The 12468-nt window shown below is 43.6% G+C and overlaps 1 protein-coding gene across 1 annotated transcript; it reads left to right on the top strand.

Annotated features, from left to right (window-relative positions):
* The first annotated feature begins 8323 nt into the window (after positions 1-8323).
* Positions 8324-12175, top strand: LOC147103225 (uncharacterized). The gene has a single exon (XM_085962659.1). The coding sequence runs from the start codon at positions 8701-8703 to the stop codon at positions 10516-10518; it is 1818 nt and encodes a 605-aa protein (XP_085818785.1). The 5' UTR covers positions 8324-8700; the 3' UTR covers positions 10519-12175.
* Positions 12176-12468: the final 293 nt, after the last annotated feature.

Here is a 12468-nt window from a genome sequence, read left to right as displayed (position 1 = left end):
TGCTGCACATCAGTGGGGCCATTAGGACCCGTATCTGTACTGACATTCCTCATAACGAGGACGTCCATGAACCTCCAGTTCCTCTCCGCGATAGATGCCCATCTATCCGCCATAGCTGACCATCTATTTAGAAGTGTTACCATGTTGTTCTGAGTCTGGCGATTTATGTCCTCCATGGAGGTTGCCATCCATTCCATGGCGGTACCTACATTTGCCATTGCGTGCACCACGGCATTGCTCATGTTTGAGATGGACTCCTCCATTCTCTGCACACTTGCAGTCACCGTGGTTGCAAAGCCAGTCAGAGCCTCCTGCACTTGGTCCTGAAACTCTAGCACCGCTCTCTTTCTGGATGGTCCCCGAGGCTCAGCGTCTATATGCAGCTGAGCAGAGATAGGAGCATCCTGCGGCCTCCAATGAGGACTCTCCACTGCTGTCCCTGTCTCCATCATCTGTTCTTGAGTTATGATACATCAGGTGACAACACTACTCTATCTCGCATACGACCCACCGAGGTGTGCGTCTCTGTGCTGGTAAGGGTGCGCTCATTTCTGCCGACGCTGTTCCCTCAGAGGATGCAGCATCCTCGGAGGAGTCCTCCTGCTCTTCCTCCTGGACAGTAGGGAGGGGGGTTCTTGATGGTCCTGTGGGAGAGTAAAGACATGAGACATGTGATATGTAGATTGCAGACACATCCCATTGTGCTCATGATGAGCATTCAATTTCCATTGACATCAGATCCCTATCAGTCACTCATGAATGCCAAATAAGATGGATGGAGAGCTATTCTGTCACCAGGTTGTTCTACTGAGCCCCTCGCTCCGTCGCCCACTGCGAGCTCTTCAACTGTTCCCTCAATGTCGAGAGCAGCCTCCTCAGCGTGGATGAGCTGTGAGAACAATGGTGGTCCTCCTCCTGTCCTCTCCCTCTCTCTTATTGTGGGCTCTGTTTTCCTGCAATGAGGAAAAGAGGTGGAGTTTCAGTGAGAGTGATGGAATGACTGTAAAGAATGGATAGGATAGATGTTTAGAGGGAGACAATGATGGAGTGGGTTCCCATTACCAAGTTTCCTCCTTTTAAGTTGTTAGTTGTTGTCATTGCATAACATTGAGGGTGGGTGTGAGGTGTGCCTAGTAAGATGGGGAAGTCATTCTGTACATAGGGAGAGAGGGATGGGGGATGGTGCAAGGGATGCATTAGGATGTGCAGGGGTAGGGTTGGCAATGCAGAGTGATGGGGATGTGATGACAGGCATAGCAGAATTAAGTGTGCTTTTATACTCACTTTTCCAGAATGCAGGAGATCATTGAATCTCTTCCTACATCGGACCCAGGTGCAACTGAACAGACACCTTGCAGTTTCCTTCTCAGCTATTTGCAGCCAGGCTGCCTTTGTCTGCTGAGGAGGTTTCTTTCTTCCATTCCCTGGGAATAGAACCTCCCGACGTCCTCTGACTCCCTCCACAAGAACATGGAGGGAGTCATCGTTGAAGCGGGGAGCAGCTTTTGGTCTCTCTGCAGACATCATTGAAAGCACCAACACTCGGGAGCATCAATAATGAAGTGAGAGCCAATGGGGCCATGGCTGCATTAAATACACTGGCTGCAAACTCGTCATCAGGGCAGCTCAGCAGACCCGCACCCTGTGATCAGGCCGGGTAACGCACACGGCGGGCTTAACGAGCCCAAGCAACCGAAAATTGTGTCAGCAGGCTGGCTGGAGCTGGGAGCGGGACCAGAACCCGCCGACTATCGGTCCCGCCGCCAGCCCACCTCCACTCGGAAAATCCAGCCCTACCTCTTCAATAGCCCAAGATTAGTAGCAGCAGAAATATCTATACTGGTATTTTCAACAAAGTGACAAGTCTAAGTATTCCATTTAAGTGTGCACAGTACATGCCATGTAAAAGGTGCTTAAGACATTGGCCCGGAGTTTGCAGTTGTAATGACGGTAAAACTGTCACCCGTTCACTGTCATTACTCTGAAACTGACAGCAACTTCTGGCATCCACGGAAATCTAGAAGTTGCTATCAGCGATTCCCTGCTCCTCCAGAGGGTGCGCTGTAAAGTCCCTTCAGGCAGAAATCTTTGGAAAACACTTGATTTGACGTGAACTTCTATTTTTTACACTCTAATCTTGCTGTACAAACCCCTGAAAAAGTTAAGCCTTTTGAATGAGGTGTAAATGGGTGCACTAAGTCATAACTACTGCTAAACAACCTCTCTGGCCTTGAAAAAATAATTTTTGTATAATTTTTATATTTGTAGAATGTCAAATTTCTCCATTATGATAAAAATTCTATAGGTTTTAATATAATTGTGATATTTCAGCTTCTGCCTTAATCCCACGGGTATGTCCCAATCTTTATTTTGCTCTCTGTAAAATGATTATAAAGTGAAGGATAATCAGTGCATTTTACTTCCTGGTTTGCTGTCTGTGAGAATTCTTCAATGTGATTGGCTGCTTAGCCTGCTTGATGACATCACTGTTGCTGGACGCTGGCGCTCCCCTTGACTTGGCGCCAGAATGAAATCAACATTGGGAAAGGAGAAATCCACACCACAGAGATTGCTAGATCTTTGTGGGCAGCTTTGTTCGAGGTCAGCAGTGAGCGCTGGCACTTCGCGCTGACCACAAAATCTGGGCCATTATATATTTGCCATGTGCCTATCATAGGAAAGATGGACTTCCTCCTATGCACCTTCTTAATTTCTTCAAATTATTTTTCTACATCTCCTGTTGCAATATTTCTAAGTTGTGGCCTTAAAACTGAATTAATACATTGAAAGAAAGACTTGCATTTATATAGCGCTTTTCACAACCACTGGACGTCCCAAGGTGCTTTACAGCCAATAAAGCACTTTTTGAAGTGTAGTCACTGTTGTAATGTAGGAAATGTGGCAGCCAATTTGCGCACAGCAAGCTCCCACAAACAGCAATGTGATAATGACCAGATAATCTGTTTTTAGAGGGATAAATATTGGCTAGAACACCAGGGATAGCTCCCCTGCTCTGCTTCAAAATAGTGCCATGGGATCTTTTACATCCACTTGAGAGAGCAGATGGGGCCTTGGTTTAACGTCTCAATCAAAAGACAGCACCTCCAACAGTGCAGCACACCCTCAGCACTGCACTGGAGTGTCAGCCTAGCTTTATGTGCTCCAGTCTCTGGAGTGGGACTTGAACCCACAACCTTCTGATTCAAAGGCGAGAGTGCTACCCACTGAGCCACATTGTTTAAATATATCCTGACTATCAATCATCATGACTGATCCAACACACGCACACCGCAGCTTTTTGTAAAAGTAGCGGCATTGAGCTAAAGAAAATACAGTTGAAACCAAAACAAAAATCAGAAAAATTATGCAACATCTCTTCAAACAGCAATTACCACTGGTTCCATTTTCAAAACATCATCCTGCTTTCTCCAGGGATCAATACCTGCCAGTTTTGATGCCACACCTCTGCCCCAGAAATAGCTTGTTTCCCAGCAGATTACAGTAATTCAGACTTTGTCTAATCATCATTACAGTTTAAATCATCTAACTGTAAAGGCTCAAACAGCTGCAGTCACAGAAATCAAATCAAATATTCCCATTAACATTGTTAACATTCAGGTCCCAGTGTTTCTTCAGAAAATGAAATGTTTTTATTGCCATGTAGCTTGGAGAACAGTCATCAGCATAACAAAGTATGACTGTAATGTGGATGAAATTCCTTTTGTTATAAAAACTGAAAAATGCCTGTTTCTCTCCATAATTAAATTGCACTCTCAAACACTTCAAAGCTGCATATTCCTCTGATTTCATTAATGGGTTGTTTATTACGAAGACATTTTTCCCCATTTTTCATTCAGGAATTTCACTGCTAGGATTATTTAAGAAAAATAGATAATTTAAAAGGCAAACTAAATAACAAGATGCTTTAAGTGTGTGAAACAATGCTAAAGATCACACACAGTGCAATCTGTAAAAACTGGTGTGTACTCTTCTTAGGCAGTCCCTCGGAACCGAGGATGACTTGCTTCCACACTAAGAATGAGTTCTCAGGTGACTGATGAGTCCAATGCGGGACCTACAGTCTCTGTCACAGGCGGGGCAGATGGTGGTTGAAGGGGCGGGTGGGTGGGGTGCTTGGGTTGACGTGCGCTCCTTCCGCTGTTTGCGCTTGGCTTCCGCTTGCTCCCGGCGAAGAGACTCGGGGTGTTCGGTGCCTTCCCGAATGCTTCTCCTCCACTTTGTGTGGTCTTGGGCCAGGGATTCCCAGGTGTTGGTGGGGATGTTGCACTTTTTCAAGGAGGCTTTGAGGGTGTCCTTGAAGCGTTTCCTCTGCCCATCTGGGGCTCTCTTGCCGTGTCGGAGCTCCGAGTAGAGCGCTTGTTTTGGGAGTCTCGTATCAGGCATGCGGACGATGTGGCCTGTCCATCGGAGCTGATCGAACGTGGTCAAAGCTTCAATCAGCTCTGATGTATACTGGTATGCCATGGACTGTGCTTTCCCTTACTTCTAAGGAGTCAGAACTTTAACTCGATATATACATTGTACACGCTTGCAAGAAGGGAAAGACTGAGCAGTTACAAGTTCATTGATTTCCTTGAAGTAAGTCTAAGTATAACATTTCTATAATCTACCCAGTATGTACACAAAATCAAATTTCTCTCCAGATTTTAATTTTCTCAATGTTTAAATACCTTTTCTATTTTCCAAATTAATTTATGGCAACCTTTTGATGATGATAGGTCATAGCTCAAATTAACTGCATATCATTAAAACACAATTCACACATTAATTAAGTATTAAGTATTAAGTAAGACCCCCATCAGTAAATCCTCTCTGAACTAAACTAAGTGCCTGCAGAGGTGCATAACAGCACCCATGTGCTTATTTGTATGAAGACTTAATTTAATACATTATCTACACTCAGTGAGAAATAACATAAGGGTGTGGCGGGACACATTGTACAAAATCTCTTAGCTGTCATCTCTCTTGCCAAGGTATCAAATGTACCTATGCTGTGCAACTGTGCATGACTGCACCACCAAGAATGTCATTTCCTGAATTGTTCAACTACTGCAAACATTCTTGGTAAACAACCTGAAGCTTCTGATGGCTGGTTAATTGTTTCATTCAATTGGATGATGCTCTTGTCATTTATATGTCTATTAATTGCTCTCCTATTGATTCCAGTTTTACAATTGAAGTGGAAATTTGCTGAGATTGTCCTTAAATAAGTGCATTTAGCACTTTGGGCCAGCTTGAGGTCATGAAAGTAGCTATATAAAGGCAAGTCTTTCTTTCTTTAAATAAATTGAAGCATGCCAACTTTAAGAATTGATAGTTAGGGTGTATTTATAAGTCCATAAAGATACATGGAAAAAACGATACTGCAACTGTTGTCTATCGTATTGATGTCTGTAGGGTTCACATTATGTCTAAAAGGTACATATAATTCACATTTCCAAGACTTCTGCTACAATGTGTCAGTCTCAATTTTTGGAGGAGATATCCAAACCAACTGCAGCTGTTTCATCAATAGTCTTCCCTCCATCTTAAGATCAGCAATGGAATGTTTGCTGATAATATTACAGTGTTTAACTCCATTCCCAACTCCTCCGATAATGGGAGGTGCTGTCCAAGTAAGCTTGGTGAGTAGCGCAATGTGACTGCAGTATGTACTATCTACAGAATGCACTACTCAACCAAGCTTACTTGGACAGCACCTCCCATTCTCCTTTGGCCACTGAGAAGGACAAAAGCAGCAATGAGTAATATCGGGGGAATAACATCTGCAAGTTCTTCTTCATCACACATTATCCTGATTTGGACATAGATCACTGAGTCAAAATCCTGGAATTCCCTGCCTAACATCATCGTGGGAGCACCATCGCCACAAGGACTACAGAGGTTCAATGAGAGGCCCACCACCTTCTCAAATCGAGTGCTTGCCTACATCCCAAGAACAAATATCTCAAGAAAGCTTTTTAAAAAAACAAAACTTTCTTTAGAGTTTCCCTGTGTCTTGCACTATCTGCGCTCCAGGTCAGTTCCTTTTCTTTATATTGGAAAAAGTTGCAACTATATATATTTTGTGGTCATTGTATAGTTCTGTCACATGGTATTTGTAGAATGCATGAGTGCGTTTGGGATTCTTCATATGATTGTGTACATGCCGGGAACAATGCACATTGAGGCAGTTTGGGCAGAACCTCTGAGGACATAAAACTGGAGCTCATGCAGGGTTAGCACTAGTCAGGGAACCACCGTCAATTTATTTTTCTTTCCTGCATTGGTCAGCTTCACTGCCTCCAGTTTTTAAATTGATTATATCCAATTAGTTAAAATATGGTATATAGAATGAGATTTTGAAAGGCATAATAGGAGGGAACAACATCAACACGTGTATTTATATAGCATCTTTAACGTATTAAAACATCCCAAGGTGCTTCGCAGGAGTGTTATAAAACAAAATTTGACACCAAGCCACATAAGGAGATGTTAGGGCAGATGACCAAAAGCTTGGTCAAAGAGGTAGGTTATAAGGAGCGCCTTAAAGGAGGAAAAAGAGGTAGAGAGGTGAAGAGGTTTAGGGAGGGAAATCCAGAGTTTAGCGCCTTGGCAGCTGAAGGCATAGCCACCAATGGTGGAGCGATTAAAATCGGGGATGTTCAAGAGGCCAGAATTAGAGGAGCGCAGAGATCTCGGAGGGTTGTGGGGCTAGGCGAGATTACAGACATAGGGAGGGGGGCGAGGCCATGGAGGGATTTGAAAACAAAGATGAGAATTTTAAAATCAAGGTGTTGCTTAACTGGGAGTCAATGTAGGTGAGTGAGCACAGGGGTGATGAGCGAACGGGACTTGGTGCGAGTTAGGACACGGGCAGCAAAGTTTTGGATGACCTCAAGTTTATGGAGGGTAGAACGTGGGATGCTGGCCAGGAGTGCGTTGGAATAGTCAAGTCTAGAGGTAACTAATTAGAGAGGAAGAAATAGACTCCGGTACAAGAAAGCAAATGTAGAAACCTTACAAAAACTGTCTATTTATATGTTTCTTGCGACAATCAATGAACTTCATGTAACAACAACTTGAATTTATATAGTGCCTTTAACATAGTAAAACATCCAAAGGCACTTCACAGGAATGTTATTTAAAAAAAGACTTGTATTTATATAGTGACTTTCACAACCTCAAGACGTCCCAAGCCTTTACAGCCAATGAAGTACTTTTGAAGTGGAGTCACTGTTGTAATGTAGGAAACATGGCAGCCAATTTGCACACAGCAAGCTCCCACAAACAGCAATGCGATAGTGACCAGATAATCTGTTTTTTAGTGATGTTGATTAAGGGATAAATAATGGCCCGGACAACAGGGATAACTCCCCTGCTGTTCTTCGAAATAGCTCCATGGAATATTTTACATTCACCAGAGAGAGCAGACGGGACCTCGATTTAACGTCTCATCTGAAAGACGGCACCTCAGACAATGCAGCACTCCCTCAGTACTGCATTGGAGTATCAGCCTGGATTTTGTGCTCAAGTTTCTGGAGTGGGGCTGGAACCCACAACCTTCTGATTCAGAGGTGAGAGGGCTACCCACTGAGCCACAGTCGACACTCACAAACCAAATTGGACATTGAGCCACAGAAGGAGATACTGAGACAAGTGACCAAAAGCTTGGTCAAAGAGATAGGTTTTAAGGAGCATCTTAAATGTAGGAGAGAGGTTTAGGGAGGTTATTCCAGAGCTTAGGGCGTAGGCAGCTGAAGGCACGGCCATGATGAAAGTTGGGGATGCGGAAGAGGCCAGAATTGGAGGAATGCAGAGATTGCGGAGGGTTGTCGGGCTAGAGGAAGTTACAGAGATAGGGAGGGGCGAGGGCATGGAGGGATCTGAAAACAAGGATGATGATTTTTAAATTGAGACGTTGCCGGACCGGGAGCCAATGTAGGTCAGCGAGCACAGCGGTGATGGGTGACTTGGTGCGAGTTAGGATACGGGCAGAAAAGTTTGGATGAGTTCAAGGTTAGGGAGGGTGGAAGTTGGGAGGCGGTCAGGACAGCATTGGAATGCAGCAGAAAATAACTATAGTAGATGGAATGTGGTAAAACAAAACAAAGCCTTATAAACAGAGCAAAAGGAATATAATTTAATGTGTCTTTAATTTAATGAGCAAGTTTATAACAAGCTTTAACAATTCAGTCTAGTATCAAGTACGTGTAGTTGAAGTTGTGGCCAGTTTACGGTAACTCCTTTTGCTCCGCCCTATTTTAACGCTGCCCAATTGAATTTGTTCACGATCAGAGGCTAAAAAAAGTCAAAAGGGAGCACGTGCATCTCTGCTCCAGCAAAGTACCTCATGCATTATTGACATAAATTAATGGTGTTAACTTTAACTCTCAAGGAACGTATACAACAATAATTGGATGAAATGTGGATATCAGGCCAGGTCTGCTCAAATTGCTCTTCTCAAACGTCACAAAGGCCCTGTGTAAATAGCGATTGGTTGTGAAAAGGAGACAAACTGGAAATATCAGGCGTGAATGGAAAAAAAAACCTATTACAACTGTGACCTCTCCTTTGGGCTTTGTTACAATCCGAAAAGCAAACTATTTCATTGTGCAACCTTCAGTATTTCCTCAAAACAACATAGTAGTGCTCAGGCTTGGAAAATATGAGGCGTAAACTTGGGAACTAACTGGCATAATGTCATCTGAAGGCACCAAGGCTGAAGCTGCTGGATTTAATCACTGTCTCTCGGTGTCAAGAGAGACACTTTTTCTATCAAGTGCCTCCCTCAGGTGGTGGGACATGGCCACTCCTAAACCAGCTCTACAAGCAGTGCTTGACAGGAGGTTTGAGCTTGTCGGCAATGGCTGGGTCCCAGTCAATGCACAGTCAGAATCTGCTCAAAACCGGTGCCAAGCAGCAATTCGGCCCAACAGACCCTGGAAGCTTGGGACATCGCCTATAAAGTTGCTGTTTAAGGGTAGGGTTGACATGGACAAAGTTTGCGATTGGTTTATGCAGACCACAGAAACTCGCTCTCTCACCATCGCCAACCGGTCCGACTCGCGGAAGCACCTGGAGGTGCCGAGGGCTGAGGGGCTTGGATCGGTCCGGAGACAAGCGAAGGGTCAACCCATACCCCGACCCTTGGGGAAGGACCTTCGGAAGAGGGCGGCCGGGGAACTGGGGGGAAATTCTTCTCTGGGCACCAGGGCTCCAGGCATGAAGAGGAGACGAGTTCGATGGCGAGCAGGTGGGTGGAACCAGCGGAATCCCGGCCGGAACAATTGGTTGAGTCGAAAGCTGGTTCACCGCAAGCATAGGAAGCGTCAAAGGGCGACGCCCACTGAGAGTCCTCAGGGCCACCAGAAGAGGAAAGGAGATAAAACCAGTGGGAAAGCCGAGTATCAAACGTATTGGAGCGTCTTGGAGAGCCCGCCGGTGCTGTCGGTGAAAGGCACCGATTACAAGCTGGTGCCGGTAGGGAACACTTTGCCCGCCTTGGAGAAGATGCAGGACTTGGATGCAACAAGCGTCCGCCAATTGGAGAGTGCGAGCGGCCGCCGGAGCCGGCCAGGGACCCTCTTCACCGAGGCCAAGTGGCACCTGGGTTGTCTGAGGGAGTGCTGGGTGCTCCTGAGGAACATCGAAGGCTCCAAGCGGCTGGATTCCGGCCACAACCCTTCCCGGCCCCCCGGCAAGCCGGCCAAGGTCAACCATCGGAAAGCTCGGCGGTGGACGCCTGCTTACAAACCTCGGGGCCAGGGCTCGGAGAGCGGCCAAGCTCGGCGCCCAGCGGACAACCGTGCCACCGAGGGTTACCGGCCGCTGCCCGCGACCCCAGCCGAGGGCAGCGATCCAGCCACGGCCGCGACTGACCGCTGTGGGGATTTACCTGACGGGCCAACGAGTCCCGTCCAGCTAGAGGATCCAGCGCGAAGCCAAGAGCGAGGAAGTTCTCCCGTCCAGGTTCAACAAGAAAACTCCCTCGCAGAAGTTAGGTGGCAAGTAGCCGGCTTAAAAGAGTGCAGGGTAATTCTGAGAAAGATCAAGCCTTTGGCTGCGAATCCTCGAAATGGTTTTGTCGTTCACCCGCCCCTCAAAATATCTTCACAACACATACATCTGGACCAAGACTTGGAGAACATAGAAGGAAATGAAAGCGGTGCAAAAGTTGATCCTTATGGGACAGACTCTTACTCCTGTGAGGAAAACCAAAATATATGTTCAGCTACAATAAACCAAGATGCAGATGTATCTGCCCTTGTAAAAGTTCAGGGCTCAACACATGAATTGGAGAGTGCAATGCAGCGCCAAGGAAAAGGCATGCAAAAGCAAATGAAAGACACTTTTACAGACACTAAATGGAAACTAGGAAGTCTTAAAGAATGCAGTGTGGTGCTAAAGAAAATTACACCTCCGGATGGAAATCATTTTATTAGTTTGGCAGATGGCCAGCTGTTTAGATTAGGCTTGAATAATATTAAAGATAAAAGTAATCGTCAAGAATTGTAGTGAAGAAATGGTGACCATTTCTGTTATTTAAATAAATATCTGCATTTGGCAGTCACTATATTTAAACCATAAAGATTGCTCACTTTTCATGTGGAATAAAGATTAGAAAATTTGACATTGTTAAATTGCAATTAGTCCCTAGGTGGACTTGTGTTAATTTTGTCATCAGGTAGTAAGGTTTTTTTTATACAAAGAATTGTGTAGTTATACATTGAATTCATGGTCAATCCAGTTTGTACAATGGTTTGCAAGCACATTTATTATTGACACATTGTGTGTAGTTAAGAGGAAATACAATTAGAAAAGGGTATTGTAGTCATGCTGTAAGCTCAAGGGACTGAATCCTAGACATGGGTGGGACTGAATCCTAGACATGGGTGGGACTGAATCCTAGACATGGGTGGGAGTGTTTGTTATAAACAGTTGCTCAACAGATGAAAATTTGTTACAGAAGAAAAATAATAGCAATTAGTGAAGAAATAATCCAAACAATCTTCTATGGGTTAAACAGATAAATAGGTCCTCTGTTTTATATTTGGAATGCCTTCAATATCCAAGGGAAAACCTGAACTCTTATAGGATATGTGCTATTGGCAGATAATTCAGTTGCCACCTTTTGTCCAGTGCAAAATTGGACAGGTTAGAACAGAGGTGATGTTGTGTCATGGCTTGAGTTCTGACATTTGTTTTGCTGCTGAAGAAAATTAATCTAAAACTTGAACTTAAAGCTAATAACTTCATTTTGTGATAAAGTAATGTGTAAAATATATTAATGTTATCTAATTTTTAAAGTTTGGTTTACCTCTTACAAATTCTGGACACTCAAGTGCAAAACCAAACAAAAGGCTAACTAATCCACAATTGAATGGTATTTGTTAGCAAGATATAACGCAGTTTATTCTAAACAATTTTACACGTGAAAATATTTGTGTTTTCCTAATTTCACTGTTGTTGGTTGTCTTTGGAATTTTAGCATTGTGTATTTGAGACACTGCATTGGTTGAGCTGCAGTCTAACACACATTTTCTCTTTTGCTAATTTAAGCAGCAAAGTAGACATGAGTCTTAGTACTGTTTTTCCAGAATTATCAAATGGAGGAAGAAAATCTCTCATCTCGCATATTTAATTGCAGTTTGAATCTCCGCCTTTTATGTAATTATTATGGTTGACAGCTTATGAAATGTGCTTGTGTAAATGTAGCATATTTAATAGGACATTTGTGGTGAGCAGAATGTTGAATTTCTCTAGAAAAGGTAAAAGTAGTTTAGAGGTAAATTAAAATGTGCATTGCCTCCATATGTTTTAAGTACTTTCATTCATATTTTAAGGTTTTGGTTTATTTACTACACATTAACTTTATCAAATGATTTTTTTTTGCAAACCATGGAGTGAATGTGCTTTGGTTTGGAACAAAATTCATAACATTGTATAGATCTCTTGAAAATGACATTTGATTAAAGCACTTTGCTCATCTATTTAATAAAAATGAGCTCCAGGCATGAGGTTTTGCAAAATCCGTTTTACTTGGATAGCATTTTATTTACTGGTATCTTCAGAGATTTTCTTGCCCATGAAAAGCTCAGAGTCCTGACCTAGACCTTTGACATTGGCACATTTCCTTTTTAAGTTGGCAAATTAGAAGAAAACAACTTTTAAATCAATTTAAAGACATTTGAGGTTAAATCTAAATGTTGACATTCTAGAAGTATAACAGGAGCAGATATGGCTGGCTTCAAATAACTGCTTAAAAGGTCAGATTAAGCTACATTGCATTTACCATCTTGCAAGGTTGCACTCCTCATTTAATACAGGCTAGCAGGAATGTGATCTGGTTAGAAGTGTTGTACAAATATTGGGGACCTGCAACACTTATTGAACCTATTGTGTGACCACTCTTAAGTGCACTGCAGTGATAACTGGGATCAAAGTTGTACAAAACCTTTTCCACTA

Source organism: Somniosus microcephalus, chromosome 20 (assembly GCF_052327205.1).
Source record: "Somniosus microcephalus isolate GS21.2 chromosome 20, FLI_Smic_1.0, whole genome shotgun sequence".
Classification (NCBI taxonomy): Eukaryota; Metazoa; Chordata; class Chondrichthyes; order Squaliformes; family Somniosidae; genus Somniosus; species Somniosus microcephalus.
Note: the sequence above shows the minus strand (reverse complement) of the source record. Positions and strands in the feature narration are given on the sequence as shown.